General features: G+C 58.2%; 2 protein-coding genes across 3 annotated transcripts; both read right to left on the bottom strand.

The window, feature by feature from the left end:
• Positions 1-64: 64 nt before the first annotated feature.
• On the bottom strand, positions 65-6,118 carry LOC141725576 (acyl-coenzyme A thioesterase THEM4-like). 2 transcript variants are annotated; one of them, XM_074529493.1, is made up of 7 exons: positions 6,045-6,118; positions 5,667-5,789; positions 5,012-5,440; positions 3,926-4,106; positions 2,481-2,591; positions 1,184-1,308; positions 65-289 (listed from the first exon to the last, which is right to left on the bottom strand). In XM_074529493.1, exons 3-7 carry the CDS (start codon positions 5,220-5,222, stop codon positions 228-230), a joined length of 690 nt encoding a protein of 229 aa, XP_074385594.1. In that variant the 5' UTR covers positions 5,223-5,440; positions 5,667-5,789; positions 6,045-6,118; the 3' UTR covers positions 65-227. The 2 variants fall into 2 exon arrangements, with proteins under 2 accessions (XP_074385594.1, XP_074385595.1); XM_074529494.1 differs by lacking the exon at positions 2,481-2,591.
• An 802-nt stretch (positions 6,119-6,920) lies between these two features.
• Positions 6,921-14,195, bottom strand: S100A10 (S100 calcium binding protein A10). Its single transcript, XM_074529121.1, has 3 exons — positions 13,960-14,195; positions 10,784-10,928; positions 6,921-8,067 (listed from the first exon to the last, which is right to left on the bottom strand). The coding sequence occupies exons 2-3, from the start codon at positions 10,913-10,915 to the stop codon at positions 7,906-7,908; spliced, it is 294 nt and encodes a 97-aa protein (XP_074385222.1). The 5' UTR covers positions 10,916-10,928; positions 13,960-14,195; the 3' UTR covers positions 6,921-7,905.
• Positions 14,196-15,161: the final 966 nt, after the last annotated feature.

Raw genomic sequence — 15,161 nt, 5'->3', positions numbered from 1 at the left:
TTTGGGGTGTCCCCACCCAAATCCCCCTCCCAGGACCCCAAAGTGACACGAGGGACACGAGGGGTGGTGGCAGCGGCCGTGATGGGCACGGGGACACTTGGGGACACTTGGGGACATGGGGGGGGGGACATTTAGGGACACCCAGGGGTGGCACTGAGGGACAGGGAGGGCACCGAGGGTGGCACAGGAGGTGGCAGAGGAGGTGGCACAGGTGGCACGGGTGACAGTCACCGGCCACTGTCCCCTCCCCGTGGTGGCTCCTTGGGCAGGTCCTGCTGGATGAAGAGCCCTGGGGACAGAGGGGACACCTCAGGTGGGGGACCCACAGTGTCCCCAAATGTGTCCCCACCCCCCCCCCAGTGTGTCCCCAGATGTGTCCCCAGGCTGTCCCCAGTGTCCCTCACCGATGGCCTTGGCGTGCAGCGTTGTCCCCAATGTCCCAATGTCCCTGATGTCCCCAGTGTCCCCAATGTCCCAATGTCCCTGGTGTCCCCAATGTCCCCATAGTGTCTCCAATGTCCCCATAGTGTCTTCAATGTCCCCAGTGTCCCTAGTGTCCCCAGGCTGTCCCCAATGTCCCCAATGTCCCAGTGTCCCTAGTGTCCCCAGGCTGTCCCCAATGTCCCCCATGTCCCCAGTGTCTCCAATGTCCCCAGGCTGTTCCCAGTGTCCCTGATGTCCCCAGGCTGTTCCCAGTGTCCCTGATGTCCCCATGTCCCAAATGTCCCCAGTGTCCCCAATGTCCCCATAGTGTCCCCAATGTCCCCTCACCGGTGGCTTTGGTGTGCAGCGTTGTCCCCAATGTCCCAATGTCCCTGATGTCCCCATTTCCCAAATGTCCCCAGTGTCCCCATAGTGTCCCCAATGTCCCCTCACCGGTGGCTTTGGTGTGCAGCGTTGTCCCCAATGTCCCAATGTCCCTGATGTCCCCATTTCCCAAATGTCCCCAGTGTCCCCAGGCTGTCCCCAATGTCCCCAGGCTGTCCCCAATGTCCCCAATGTCCCCTCACCGGTGGCCTTGGCGTGCGTTGTCCCCAGTGTCCCCAATGTCCCCAGGCTGTCTCCAGGCTGTCCCCAATGTCCCCAATGTCTCCAATGTCCCCAATGTCCCCAGTGTCCCCAGGCTGCCCCCAATGTCCCCAGTGTCCCCAGGCTGTCCCCAATGTCCCCAATGTCCCCTCACCGGTGGCCTTGGCGTGCAGCGTTGTCCCCTCAGCGTCCCACAGGTCACAGCCCAGGAAGAGCTTCCGGCCCTGGTGGCGCTGCAGGAACGCCTCGAGCAGGAGCACCGAGAGCAGCGGGACGGGCCTGGGGACAGGAGGGGACATTGGGGACACACAGTGACACCAGGGCTCCCCGTGCCACCTCTGTCACTGTCACAGCCCCTCCGTGTCACCCTGTCACTGCCATGGCCCCCCATGTCACCTCTGTGTCACCCCCTGTGCTGCAGGAGCACCGAGAGCAGCGGGACGGGCCTGGGGACAGGAGGGGACATTGGGGACACACAGTGACACAGGGGACACACAGTGACACCAGAGCCCCCCTGTGCCACCCCTGTCACTGTCACTGCCCCCCCCGTGTCACCTCTGTGTCACCCTGTCACTGTCACAGCCCCTGTGCTGCAGGAGCACCGAGAGCAGCAGGACAGGCCTGGGGACAGTGGGGACACACAGTGACATCAGAGCCCCCCCGTGCCACTCTGTCACTGTCAGAGCCCCCAGTGTCCCCTTATGTCCTCCACCCCGGTCACCTCAGTGTCCCCCTGGTCACTGCCATGTCCCTTGTGTGTCACCCCAGTGCCACCTTGTGTCCCCTTGTCCCTCCCCTTGTGCCCCCCCCCCGGTCACTCCGGTGTCCCCTGTCACTCTCATGTCCCTTTGTGTCCCCCTGGGTGTGTGTCCCCTGCCCTGGGGACACTCAGGTCACCTTTGGGGACAATTGAGACACCCTTGGGGACACCTTGGGGACACTCAGACCCCTCCTGGATGACATACCCTGACCCTTTGGTGACACTCATACCACCTTTGGGGACATTTGAGACACCCCTGGGGACACCTCCTGACCCTTTGGGGACACCCCTGGTCCTTTGGGGACATTTGAGACACCCCTGGGGACACTCAGACCCTTCTTGGGGACATTTGAGACACCCTTGGGGACACCTCCTGACCCTTTGGGGACACTCAGACCCTTCTTGGGGACACCCCCTGTCCCTTGGGGACACCCTTGGGGACACCTTGGGGACATTCAGAGCCTCCTTGGAGACACCCCTGACCCTTTGGGGACACTCAAGCCACCCTTGGGGACATTTGAGACACCCCTGGGGACACTCAGGCCCTCTCTGGGGACACCCCTGTCCCTTGGGGACACCCCTGGCCCTTTGGGGACATTTGAGACACCCCTGGGGACACTCAGGCCCTCTCTGGGGACACCCCTGTCCCTTGGGGACACCTTGGGGACAGCGTGGGGACAGTGGCACTCACTCCAGGTAGTTGATGCTCAGGTTGGCTGTCACCACCCGCCCGGCCACCGCCAGCGCCAGCGTCCCCAGCGAGGTGTCAATGAGGGTGGCGATGGCACCGCCGTGCGCCAGCCTGGGGACACGGGGACGTTGGGGACAGCTGGGGACAGCAGGGACAGCAGGCACAGCATGGGGACATGGGGACATTGGGGACATTGGGGACACTGGGGACAGCAGGCACAGCATGGGGACACAGGGACATTGAGGATCAAAGGGGACACTGGGGACATCGAGGACAGCAGAGGGATAGCAGGAAGAGCAGGGGGACACTGGGGACAAAACTGGGGACACTGGGGACAGCAAGGGGACATGGGGACACTGGGACAGCAGGAACAGCAGAGGGACATTGGGGACAAAATTGGGGACATTGGGGACAGCAGGCACAGCATGGGGACATTGGGGACGTTGGGGACAGCAGGCACAGCACGGGGACACTGGGGACATCGGGGACAGCAGAGGGATAGCAGGAAGAGCAGGGGGACATTGGGGACAAAACTGGGGACATTGGGGACAGCAGGCACAGCAAGGAGACACTGGGGGGGCATGGGGACAGCAGGGACAGCACAGGACATTGGGGACAAAAGGGGACATTGGGGGACAGCCGGGACAGCAGGGACAGCATAGGACATTGGGGACAAAAGGGGGACAGCAGGGACAAAAGGGGACACTGGGGACATTGGGGATATCAGGGGGACATCGGGGACAGCACGGGGATATTGGGGACATCAGGGGGACAGTGGGAAACAGGGACAGCTGGGGGACATTGGGGACACTGGAAACACTGGGGACAAAAGGAGACACTGGGGACAGCAGGAGGACATTGGGGAGGGACATTGGGGACATGGGCACAGCAGGGGTGACACGAGAGGGACATCAAGGGACATGGGAGTGACAGACAGGTGGCAGCAGCGTCACACAGAGGACAGGAGGTGACAATGGGTGGCAGTACAATGACATTAGGTGACAATGGGTGACACTCACCCCAGGTGCCACAGGAGGTGACAGCAGGTGACAGTACATGACAACAGCTGACCGTAGGGGACAATGGGTGACAATGGGTGACAACGGGTGACAATGGGTGACAGTGACTCACCCCGGGTGTCCCTCGAGGTAGGGCCCCAGCTGGCACAGTAGGTGACAATGGGTGACAATAGGTGGCAGTACATGACAGTAGGTGACAATGGGCGACAATGGGTGACACTGGGTGACAATGGATGACAGTAGGTGACAGTGGGTGACAATGGGTGACACTGGGTGACACTGGGTGTCACTCACCCCGGGTGTCCCTTGAGGAAGGGCCCCAGCTGGCACAGGAGGTGACAACAGGTGACAGTAGGTGACAGTGGGTGACAATGGGTGACAGGAGGTGACAATAAGTGACACTGGGTGACAGTGGGTGTCACTCACCCCGGGTGTCCCTCGAGGAAGGGCCCCAGCTGGCAGAGGCAGCGCAGGCGGCCCTTGGGGACACTCATGAAGGTGACAAACTCGAAGCCGTCCCCGTCGCCCTCGATGGCCCTCGGGAACAGCCGCGTGTCCCTGTCCCTGTCCCTGTCACCGGCACCGGCACCGGGCTGCACCAGCATCTCTGCAGGGACAGCGCTGTCACCGGGCTGGGGACACTGCAGGGGCTGGGGACACTGGGGACAATGATGACATAGGGACCTACACAGGCAGTGTTAGGTGACATCGGGGACATGGTGACACAGGTGACAGAGGTGACACGGGTGACACAGGTGACAGAGGTAATACAGGTGACACAGTGACAGTGACACGGTGACACAGGTGACAGTGGTGACACGGGTGACACAGTAACACAGTGACATGGTGACACAGGTCACATGGGTGACACGGTGACACAGGTGACAGCAACAGGTGTCAGTGACACAGCGACAGTAACACAGGTGACAGGTGACAATGGCAATGACAGTGTCACTCACAGGGACAGTATCTCTGGTAGCTCAGCAGCTGTGCCCATGGTGACACAGTGACAGTGACAATGACAGTGATACAGTGACACAGGTTACAAAGACAATGACACAGTGACAGTGACAATGACACAGTGACAATGACACAGGTGACAGTGCCAGTGTCACTCACGGGGCAGGTACTGTCGGTAGCTCGGCACCCGTGTCCAGCCCTCGCCCCATGCCCAGGACAATGACAATGACACAGTGACACAGTGACAATGACACAATGACACAGGTTACAAAGACAATGACACAATGACAATGACACAGTGACAATGACAATGACACAGTGACAATGTCACTCACGGGGCAGGTACTGTCGGTAGCTCGGCACCCGTGTCCAGCCCTCGTCCTATGCCCAGGACAATGACAATGACACAGTGACACAGGTCACAATGACACAATGACACAATGACACAATGACACAATGACACAATGACACAATGACACAGGTTACAAAGACAATGACACAATGACAATGACACAGTGACAATGACAATGACACAGTGACAATGTCACTCACGGGGCAGGTACTGTCGGTAGCTCGGCACCCGTGTCCAGCCCTCGTCCCGCGCCCACTCCAGCAGCTCCCGGTGCCGCTCCCTCATGCGCTCGCTCCAGCCGGCGTTGGGGACAGCCAGGTCCCGTGGGGGGGGACACGGACGGTGGCAGCGGCGCCGGGGACAGGGGACAGGGGACAGGAACAGGGCCAGCGCCCGGGCACCGCGCAGCATGGCCGGGGTGGCACCTGGCACCGAGATGTCACCGCAATGTCACCGGGATGGCACCGCGACGTCACCGGGAAGCAACTGTGATGTCACCGGGTTGTCACCGAGATGTCACCACGAGGTCACCGCAATGACACCACGATGTCACCGTGATGTCACTGTGATGTCATCATAATGTCACAGCAATGTCGCCACAATGTCACCGCGACGTCACTGCGACCTCCCTGCAATGTCACAGCAATGTCATAGCAATGTCACCGCGATGTCACTGTGATGACACCACAATGTCACCGCAGTGTCACCGTGGTGTCACTACAATGTCACCAGGGTCACCTGCAGGGATGGCGGTGACAACACCAGTGTGTCACGGTGCTCAGTGACATCACACAGGGACAATGATGTCACTGCTGGTGTCACACGTGCAGTGTAGTGACGCTGGGGATGTCACACCTGGTTGGTGATGTCACTGGTGATGTCACACACGGCCGGTGATGTCACACCTGGTTCCTGGTGACATTGGCGATGTCACACCAGCCACTGAACTCGCTGCCGACGTCACTGCTGCTGTCACACCTGGTCAGTGACGTCAGCCGTGCTGTCACACCCGCCGGTGATGTCACCACCGCTGTCACACCAGCCCCCGCCCCGCTGCCCGTGACGTCACCCGTCCGCCCCGCCCCCAGCCAATGTCACCGTGTCCCCCCCGAGTCCTTGTCCCGCTCTGTCCCCCCTGCCCGGCCCTTCCCGCTCTGTCCCCTCCCTGTCCCCCCGCTCTGTCCCCCCTGTGTCCCCCCCGTGTCCCCTCCCTGTCCCCAGCCCTGCTCGGACCCGCGCACGCCGCAGCCCCGCCCACCGCCAGGACGTCACGGCTCTTCCGGGTTTCCCCGCTTCCGGGGGCGGGGCCTGAGAGACCGGAAGGGAGCGGTGTGGAGCGCTGCGGAGAGAAACCCGATAGAGACCCCATAGAAACCCTATAGAGACCCTATAGAAACCGTATAGAGACCCCATAGAGACCCTATAGAGACCCCATAGAGATCCTATAGAGACCCTATAGAAACCCTATAGAGACCCCATAGAAACCCTATAGAAACCGTATAGAGACCCTATAGAGACCCTATAGAGACCCCATAGAGACCCCATAGAGACCCCATAGAAACCCCATAGAGACCCTATAGAAACCCTATAGAGACCCCATAGAAACCCTATAGAGAACCCTACCGAGAGAAACCCTATAGAGACCCTACAGAGACCCTCCCTATGGAACCCTATAGAGCCCTGTAGAACCCTATGGAGACCCTACAGAGAACCTATAGACACCCTATGGAACCCTATAGAGACCCTGCAGAGACCCTATAGAGAGCCATATAGAACCCTATAGAGACTTTACAGATCCTCTCTAGAGACCTATGGAACCCTATGGAGACCCTATAGAGCCCCTATGGAATCCTATAGATCCCCTATAGAGCCCCTATGGAATCCTATAGATCCCCTATGGAGACCCTGTGGACCCCACTGTCACCCCACACAGCTCCCCCACAGCCCCAAGTGTCCCCAAAGGGACCCCAAAGTGACAGGGGGACCCCAAAAGAGAGCCCGGAGTGACCTCAGGGGGACAGAGACCCCAAGGAGACCCCAAAAGGAATCTCAAAGTGACCCAAAGGGGACAGGGACCCCAAAGTGACCCCAAGAACAACGAGAGCCCGGTTCATACAAAACCCTTTATTGGGGGGGGGTCAGGGCAGCACCCCAGGGTGGGGGGCACCCCTGGGGGGGAAGGGGGGGACAATGAAGGGTCCCACCAGAGCTGGGGGCACCCATGGGTGGGGATGGGGGCACCCATGGGGGGGTCAGGGCCCCAAATCAGGGCCAGGACCCCAAAGGGGAATCAAGGCACACATTTAGGGTTAAGGGATGATCCAAGGTGGGGTTTGGGGTGACACCCTAAGATGGGTGGGGGGCACCCATGGGTGAGGGGCACCCCAATCCCCCCAGGGGGGGTCTCAGCTTGCAATGGGGGGGGGGTCAGGACCCCCAGGTGGGCTCAGGACCTTTGTGGGGAGAGATCAGAACCCCAAAGGGGGATCAGGGCACACATTTAAGGTTAAGGGATGATCCAAGGCAGGTTTGGGGTGACACCCCCGGGTGGGTGGGGGGCACCCATGGGTGGGGGGTCTCAATCCTTCGAGGGGTTCAGGACCCCTGGGTGGGCTCAGGACCTTTGGGGGAGAGTCAGGACCTTCATGGGAAAGGTTCAAAACCCCAAGGAAGGATCAAGGCACACATTTAGGGTCAAGGGAGGATCCAAGGCGGGATTGGGGTGACACCCGAGATGGGTGGGGGGCACCCATGGGTGGTGGGGGAGGTTCATCACCCCTTTGGGGGGGTCTCAGCCCATCAGGAAGGGTTCAAAACCCCAAGGAAGGATCAAGGCACACATCTAGGGTCAAGGGAGGACCCAAGGCGGGTTTGGGGTGACACACGAGATGGGTGGGGGGCACCCATGGGTGCTGGGGGAGGTTCATCACCCCTTTTGGAGGGTCTCAGCCCATCAGGAAGGGTCAGGACCTTCATGGGAAAGGTTCAAAACCCCAAGGAAGGATCAGGGCACACATTTAGGGTTAAGGGAGGATCCAAGGTGGGTTTGGGGTGACACCCCGAGGTGGGTGGGGGGCACCCATGGGTGGGGGTCTCAGCGGTGGCTGCGCTGCTTCATGTGCTGCACGAAGTAGTCGTTGCAGGCGATGGTGAGCCCGGCCACCAGCGAGAAGAAGCCCTGGAAGCCGACGCGGCCGTCGCGGCTCTGCTCGACGTCCCGCAGGATGCGGTCCAGGGCGTTGGGGTCGCGCTGGTTCTGGGGGAAAAAACGGGGAAAATGGGTCAGATCCTAAATGGGAACAGGGTCTGATCCTAAATGGGAACAGGGTCAGATCCTAAATGGGAACGGGGTCCCACAGGATCCACTCCAGGGTGTTGGGGTCGCGCTGGTTCTGGGCGAAAATGGGGGAAAAAACAGGGAAAATGGGTCAGATCCTAAATGGGAACGGGGTCAGATCCTAAATAGGAACAGGGTCCCACTCCAGGGCATTGGGGTCCTGCTGCTTCTGGGGAAAAAATGGGGAAAATGGGTCAGATCCTAAATGGGAATGGGGTCAGATACTAAATGGGAACGGGGTCAGGTCCTAAATGGGAATGGGGTCCCACAGGATCCACTCCAGGGTGTTGGGGTCCCGCTGGTTCTGGGGGAAAAAACGGGGAAAAATGGTTAGATCCTAAATGGGAACGGGGTCAGATCCTAAATGGGAACGGGGTCAGATCCTAAATGGGAACAGGGTCCCACTCCAGGGCGTTGGGGTCCCGCTGGCTCCGAGGGAAAAATGGGGGAAAAAACAGGGAAAAAGGGTCAGATCCTAAATGGGAACAGGGTCAGATCCTAAATGGGAATGGGGTCCCACAGGATCCACTCCAGGGTGTTGGGGTCGCGCTGGTTCTGGGGGAAAAAACGGGGAAAATGGGTCAGATCCTAAATGGGAATGGGGTCCCACTCCAGGGCGTTGGGGTCCTGCTGGTTCTGGGGGAAAAAACGGGGAAAATGGGTCAGATCCTAAATGGGAACGGGGTCAGATCCTAAATGGGAATGGGATCCCACAGGATCCACTCCAGGGCGTTGGGGTCCCGCTGGCTCCGAGGGAAAAATGGGGGAAAAAACAGGGAAAAAGGGTCAGATCCTAAATGGGAACAGGGTCAGATCCTAAACGGGAATGGGGTCCCACAGGATCCACTCCAGGGTGTTGGGGTCCCACTGGTTATGGGGGAAAAAACAGGGAAAATGGGTCAGATCCTAAATGGGAATAGGGTCCCACTCCAGGGCATTGGGGTCCTGCTGCTTCTGGGGAAAAAATGGGGAAAAAGGGTCAGATCCTAAATGGGAACGGGGTCAGATCCTAAATGGGAATGGGGTCAGATCCTAAATGGGAACAGGGTCAGATCCTAAATGGGAATGGGGTCCCACAGGATCTACTCCAGGGTGTTGGGGTCCCACTGGCTCTGGGGGAAAAAATGGGGATGGGGTCAATCATAAATGGGAATGGAGGGATGGGGGGATCATCACCCCCTGATCCCAAGGTTTATGGGATCTGATCCCGGAGTTCTCTGGGATCCAGTGTGGGGTGTGTAGGGTTTGATCCCAGGGTTCTGTCTGGTTTGGTCCCAGGGTTTAGGGGATCCCATCCCAAGGCTGATGGGGTTTGATCTCAGGGTTCTGTAGCTCCCATTGATCCCATCCCATGGATCCAATCCCACAGATGAAATCTCATGGATCCCATCCCATGGATCCAATCCCATAGATGAAATCTCATGGATCCCATCAATGCCATGCCATAGATCTCACCTCCATGGCTCGCATAGATCCCATCCCATAGATTAAATCTCATGGATCCCATAGATCTCATGGATCCCATCTCATGGATCTCACCCCATGGCTCACATAGATCCCATCCCATCCCATGGATCTCATCTCATGGATCCCATAGATGTCATCCTATGGATCCCATCCCATGGATTTCACCCCATGGCTCACATAGATCCCATCCCATCCCACTGATCCCATCCCATGGATCCCATAGATGCCATCCCATGGATCCCATCCCATGGATCCCATCCCATGGATCCCACAGATCCCACAGATACCATCCCATCCCATGGACCCCATGGATCTCATGGATCCCATCCCTCCCATCCCATGGATCCCATAGATGCCATCTCATGGATCCCATCCCATCTCATGGATCCCATCCCATCTCATGGATCCCATCCCATGGATCCCACAGATCCCACAGATCCCATCCCATGGATCCCATAGATGCCATCCCATGGATCCCATCCCATGGCTCACATAGATCCCATCCCCTCCCACTGATCCCATCTCATGGATCCCATCCCATGGATTTCACCCCATGGCTCACATAGATCCCATCCCATGGACCCCCATCCCATCTCATGGATCCCCATAGATCCCATCCCATCCCATCTCATGGATCCCCATAGATCCCATCCCATCTCATCTCATGGATCCCATCCCATGGATTTCACCCCATGGCTCACATAGATCCCATCCCATCCCACTGATCCCATCCCATGGATCCCATAGATGCCATCTCATGGATCCCATCCCATCTCATGGATCCCATAGATGCCATCCCATGGATCCCATCCCATGGCTCACATAGATCCCATCCCCTCCCACTGATCCCATCTCATGGATTCCATCCCATGGATTTCACCCCATGGCTCACATAGATCCCATCCCATCCCACCCCATCCCATGGACCCCATAGATCCCACCCCATCCCATGGATTCCATCCCATGGATCCCACAGATCCCATCCCATCCCATGGACCCCATAGAACCCACCCCATCCCATGGACCCCATGGATCTCATGGATCCCATCCCACCCCATGGACCCCATAGATCCCACCCCATCCCAGGGATCCCATCCCACCCCATGGATCCCATAGATGCCATGACCCCACCCCATGGACGCCCTGGACCCCCCAGAGCTGTGCCCACCTCGAGGAACCCCGGGAACTCCTTGTCCATGAGCGCCCTGAGGTCCTCCTTGGCCAGGTGCTCCTTGTCCCCCGCGTACTTGTGGAAGGTGAACATCAGCGTCTCCATGGCGTGCTCCAGCTGCGACGGCATCCTGACCCTGGGGCTGCCAAAATCCCGGTGGGAAAACCAAAAATCATACTGGGAACCCCAAAAATCCCAATGGGAAACACAAAAATCATACTGGGAACCCCAAAAATCCCAATGGGAACCCCAAAAATCCTGATAGGAACCCAAAATCCCAATGGGAAACACAAAAATCCCAATGGGAAACACAAAAATCCCAATGGGAAACACAAAAATCATACTGGGAACCCCAAAATCCCAATGGGAAACACAAAAATCATACTGGGAACCCCAAAAATCCCAATGGGAAACACAAAAATCCTGATAGGAACCCAAAATCCCAATGGGAAACACAACAATCCTGATGGGAAATCTGAAATTCCTGATAGGAACCCAAAATCCCAATGGGAAACACAAAAATCCTGATAGGAACCCAAAATCCCAATGGGAAATACAAAAATCATACTGGGAACCCCAAAATCCCAATGGGAAAACCAAAAATCATACTGGGAACCCCAAAAATCCCAATGGGAAACACAAAAATCATACTGGGAACCCCAAAAATCCCAATGGGAACCCCAAAATTCCTGATGGGAACCCAAAAACCCCATTGGAAACTTGAAATTCCTGATGGGAACCTTAGAAATCCCAATGGGAAACTCGAAATTCCTGATGAGAATCCCAAAAATCCCAGTGGGAAACACAAAAATCCTGATAGGAACCCAAAATCCCAAAGAAAAACATGAAATTCTTGATGGGAACCCAAAATTCCTGATAGGAACCCAAAAACCCCATTGGAAACTTGACATTCCTGATGGGAACCTTAAAAATCCCAATGGAAAACACAAAAGTCATACTGGGAACCCCAAAAATCCCAATGGGAAATACAAAAATCATACTGGGAACCCCAAAAATCCCAATGGGAAACACAAAAATCATGATGGGAACCCCAAATATCCCATTGGAACCTCAAAAGTCCCAATGGGAACCCAAAACTCAAATTCCTCCTGCCACCCCCAAAATTCCTCTTGGGTCTCCCCAAATTCCTCTTGAACTCCCCAAAATCCCTCCAGGACCCCTAAAAATCCCCCTGGACCACCCCAAAATTCCTCCAGGGACCCCCAAAATCCCTCCTGGGACCCCCAAATTCCTGATGCCATCCATCAAAATCCCTCCAGGACCCCCCAAAATCCCTCCAGGGAACCCCAAAATCCCTCCAGGACCCCTAAAAATCCCCTTGGACCACCCCAAAAATCCCTCCTGGGACCCCCAAAATTCCCCCTGCACCCCCCAAATCTCTCTAGGACCCCCCAAAATCCCTCCAGGACCACCCCAAAAATCCCACCTGGGACCCCAAAATTCCTGATGCCATCCCCTCAAAATCCCTCCAGGACCCCCCAAAATCCCTCCAGGACCCCCCAAAATCCCTCCTGGACCCCAAAATTTCTGTTTCCACCCCCCAAAATCCCTCCTGGACCCCCCAACCCCCCCATTCCCGCCCCCCTTTGGCCGCGGATTTCCCGGGAATGGCCGGGAATGCTCCGGCCGTGACTCAGCCCCGGGATGGGGCGGGGGGGGGGGGACACGAGGGGGACACCGGGGACACGTCCCGAGGGTGTGGCCGTGTCACCCCCCCCCATTGGGGACACCCCGGTGACTCATTGGGGGGGGTGGGGGGAGGGGAGGGACCCGCCCCCACCCCAAAAAAAAAAAAAATTCATAAAAAATGAAGGGATCCACCCTAAAAATGACCGAGGGAAAATGAGGAAGAGTTGAGAAAATGGGAAACGCCCCAAAAAAAAGAGGAATGGCCTAAAAAAAGGAGGAATCCCGCCAAAAAAAAAAAAAGAGAGAATCGTAAAAAAGGAGGAATTCCCTTAAAAAGGAGGAACCCCCACCCCCAAAAAAATAAAAGGAGGAAACACCCAAAAAGGAGGAGTCCCCAAAAAAAGGAGGAATCCCCTAAAAAAGAGAATCCTAAAAAGGAGGAATCCCCTTAAAAAGGAGGAATCCCCCCCCCAAAAAAAGGAGGAATCCCCTAAAAAGGAGAAATCCCCCCCAAAAAGGAGGAGTCCCCCAAAAAAAGGAGGAACCCCCCCAAAATGAGAGAGTCTCCCAAAAAAGGAGGAACCCCCCCAAATAAAGAGGAATCCCCTAAAAAGGAGAATCCTAAAAAGGAGGAGTCCCCTTAAAAATGAGGAATCCCCCCAAAAAAAGGAGGAATCCCCTAAAATGGAGAATCCTAAAAAGGAGGAATCCCCTAAAAAAGGAGGAATTCCCAAAATGCCCCCCCTAAAACAGGTGGAATAACCCCAAAAGTGACCCCCAGGGAAAGAGGGACCCTAAAAAAAGGGGAACCCCAAAAAAAGAAGGAATCCCCCCAAAAGTTACCTCAGAAAATGGGGAACCGCCCCAAGAAGGGGGAACCCCAAAAAAAAGATGGAACCACCCCAAAAGTGAAGATCCCAAAAGGGTGGGACCCCCCAAAAAAAGGGGGTTTGGGGATGGAGACCCCCCAAAGTGGGGGACAGGGATCCCCCCAAGTGATGCTCAAAATTCTCCCCCCAAAATCGAGGGGGACCCCAAATTTAGGGACAGGATTGATCCCCCCCAAAAATGGGGTTTGGGGATGGGGACACCCCAAAAACGGACACTGGGATGGGGCTCCCCGGTACCGTTACCGGGAGGGGCACCCCAAATCAGAATTTAGACCCCAAAGCGGGATTTGGGGATGGGGTTCCTCAATTTTGGGGTGCGGGACCGAGTCCCCATTCCCGTTAACGGGCGGGGCATCCCAAACCGGGATTCCCCATTTTGGGGTTCAGCACCGACCCCAGTTCCCGTTACCGGGCGGGGCACTCCAAAGCGGGATTTGGGGATGGGGTTCCCCATTTTGGTGTGCGGGACCGACTCCAGTTCCCGTTACCGGACGGAGAACCCCAAATCAGAATTTAGACCCCAAACCGGGATTTCGACCCCAAACCGGGATTTGGAAACGGGGTTCCCCCATTTTGGGGTGCGGGACCGATCCCCCGTTCCCGTTGCCGGGGGTGCCGCTCTCTCTCACTCACCGTGCGTGCGGTGCTCGGTGCTCGGTGCCGGTGGCGGTGCGGGCAGTGCCGGGGCGCGGTCCGGCCCGGGATAGGCACGGCGGGGGCGGGCCGGACTGGGGGGGGGCTCGGGGGGGGCACCGTGACTCACCGGGACCGCCCGGACACCGCCCGGGCACCGCGCCCCGCCCCGGGCTGGGGCCCCCGAGCGCCACCAGCGCCAGCCGGGATGGCGGGGACACACCCGGGACACAACCGGGGACAGCGGGGACACTACCGGGAGCCCCCTGGATCCTCCGGGGATACCGGGGACACCTCCCGGTACAGCCGGGACACCACCGGGGACAGTGAGGACACTACCGGGACCCCCCTGGATACCGGGGACCCTCCCCCAGATCCTCCGGGGATACCGGGGACACCTCCCGGTACAACAGAGACACCACCGGGGACAGTGAGGACACTACCGGGACCCCCCTGGATACCGGGGAGCCTCCCACAGATGCTCCGGGGACACCGGGGACACCTCCGGGTTTTGTTTTCGGGATCCCCCGGTGCAGCCGGGACACCACCGGGGACAGCGGGGACACTCCCGGTTCTATTCCGGGACCCCCCTGGATACCGGGGACCCTCCCCCAGATGCTCCGGGGACACCTGAGACACCCCCGGTACAGCCGGGACACCACCGGGGACAGCGGGGACACCCCCGGTTCTGTTCCGGGACCCCCTCCGGGCACCGGGGACCACCCGGGAGGAAGCACCGGTGTGATCCTGAATAACTCCCCCGTGTCCCCCCTCGGTGTTCCCCCAATCCCGGTGTCCCCCCCAACTCCGGGGGGGCCTCACCGAGGTTCCCCCCCCGCCGCCCCCGGTTCGTTCAGGGCCCGGCGCCGCGGTGGCGCGTGCCGCGCTAATAACGCTAATTACAATAATTACAATTACAATCGTTCATTGCCGCGCCCCGAGGCAGCCGAGGTGAAGGGGGGGGAGGGGACATTGATGGTGAGGGGGGGGGACACACCCAGGTCACCCCCAATGTCCCCTCCCTACCGTGCCTCAGTTTCCCCACCCAGGAAGGGGCAAAGGTGAAGGGCCGCACCCATGGGTGGGGGCGGGGAGCGCTCGGGGCCATGGGGGTGGCATTGCCCCCAACCCCCCCGCTATTGTCGCCTCCTTGTCGCCAGGGTGTCCTCCCCGCCCTCAGGACGGGCTCCTCCTCCTCCTCA

The sequence above is a fragment of the Zonotrichia albicollis genome, chromosome 30, assembly GCF_047830755.1.
Source record: "Zonotrichia albicollis isolate bZonAlb1 chromosome 30, bZonAlb1.hap1, whole genome shotgun sequence".
Classification (NCBI taxonomy): Eukaryota; Metazoa; Chordata; class Aves; order Passeriformes; family Passerellidae; genus Zonotrichia; species Zonotrichia albicollis.
The sequence above is the reverse complement of the archived record's forward strand: the minus strand, read 5'-3'. Positions and strand labels throughout refer to the sequence as shown.

What these genes read in the sequence shown, in the direction of transcription:
- S100A10 (XM_074529121.1), bottom strand. Translation starts at nt 10,915, where the DNA reads ATGCCGTCGCAGCTGGAGCACGCCATGGAGACGCTGATGTTCACCTTC. An exon ending in AGTTCCCGGGGTTCCTCGAG is followed by an intron (nt 8,068 to 10,783) that starts GTGGGCACAGCT and finishes TTTTTCCCCCAG; the next exon opens with AACCAGCGCGACCCCAACGC.
- LOC141725576 (XM_074529493.1), bottom strand. Translation starts at nt 5,222, where the DNA reads ATGCTGCGCGGTGCCCGGGCGCTGGCCCTGTTCCTGTCCCCTGTCCCC. An exon ending in TTCCTCGAGGGACACCCGGG is followed by an intron (nt 2,592 to 3,925) that starts GTGAGTGACACC and finishes CCGTGTCCCCAG; the next exon opens with GCTGGCGCACGGCGGTGCCA. An exon ending in CTGAGCATCAACTACCTGGA is followed by an intron (nt 1,309 to 2,480) that starts GTGAGTGCCACT and finishes TCCTGTCCCCAG; the next exon opens with GCCCGTCCCGCTGCTCTCGG.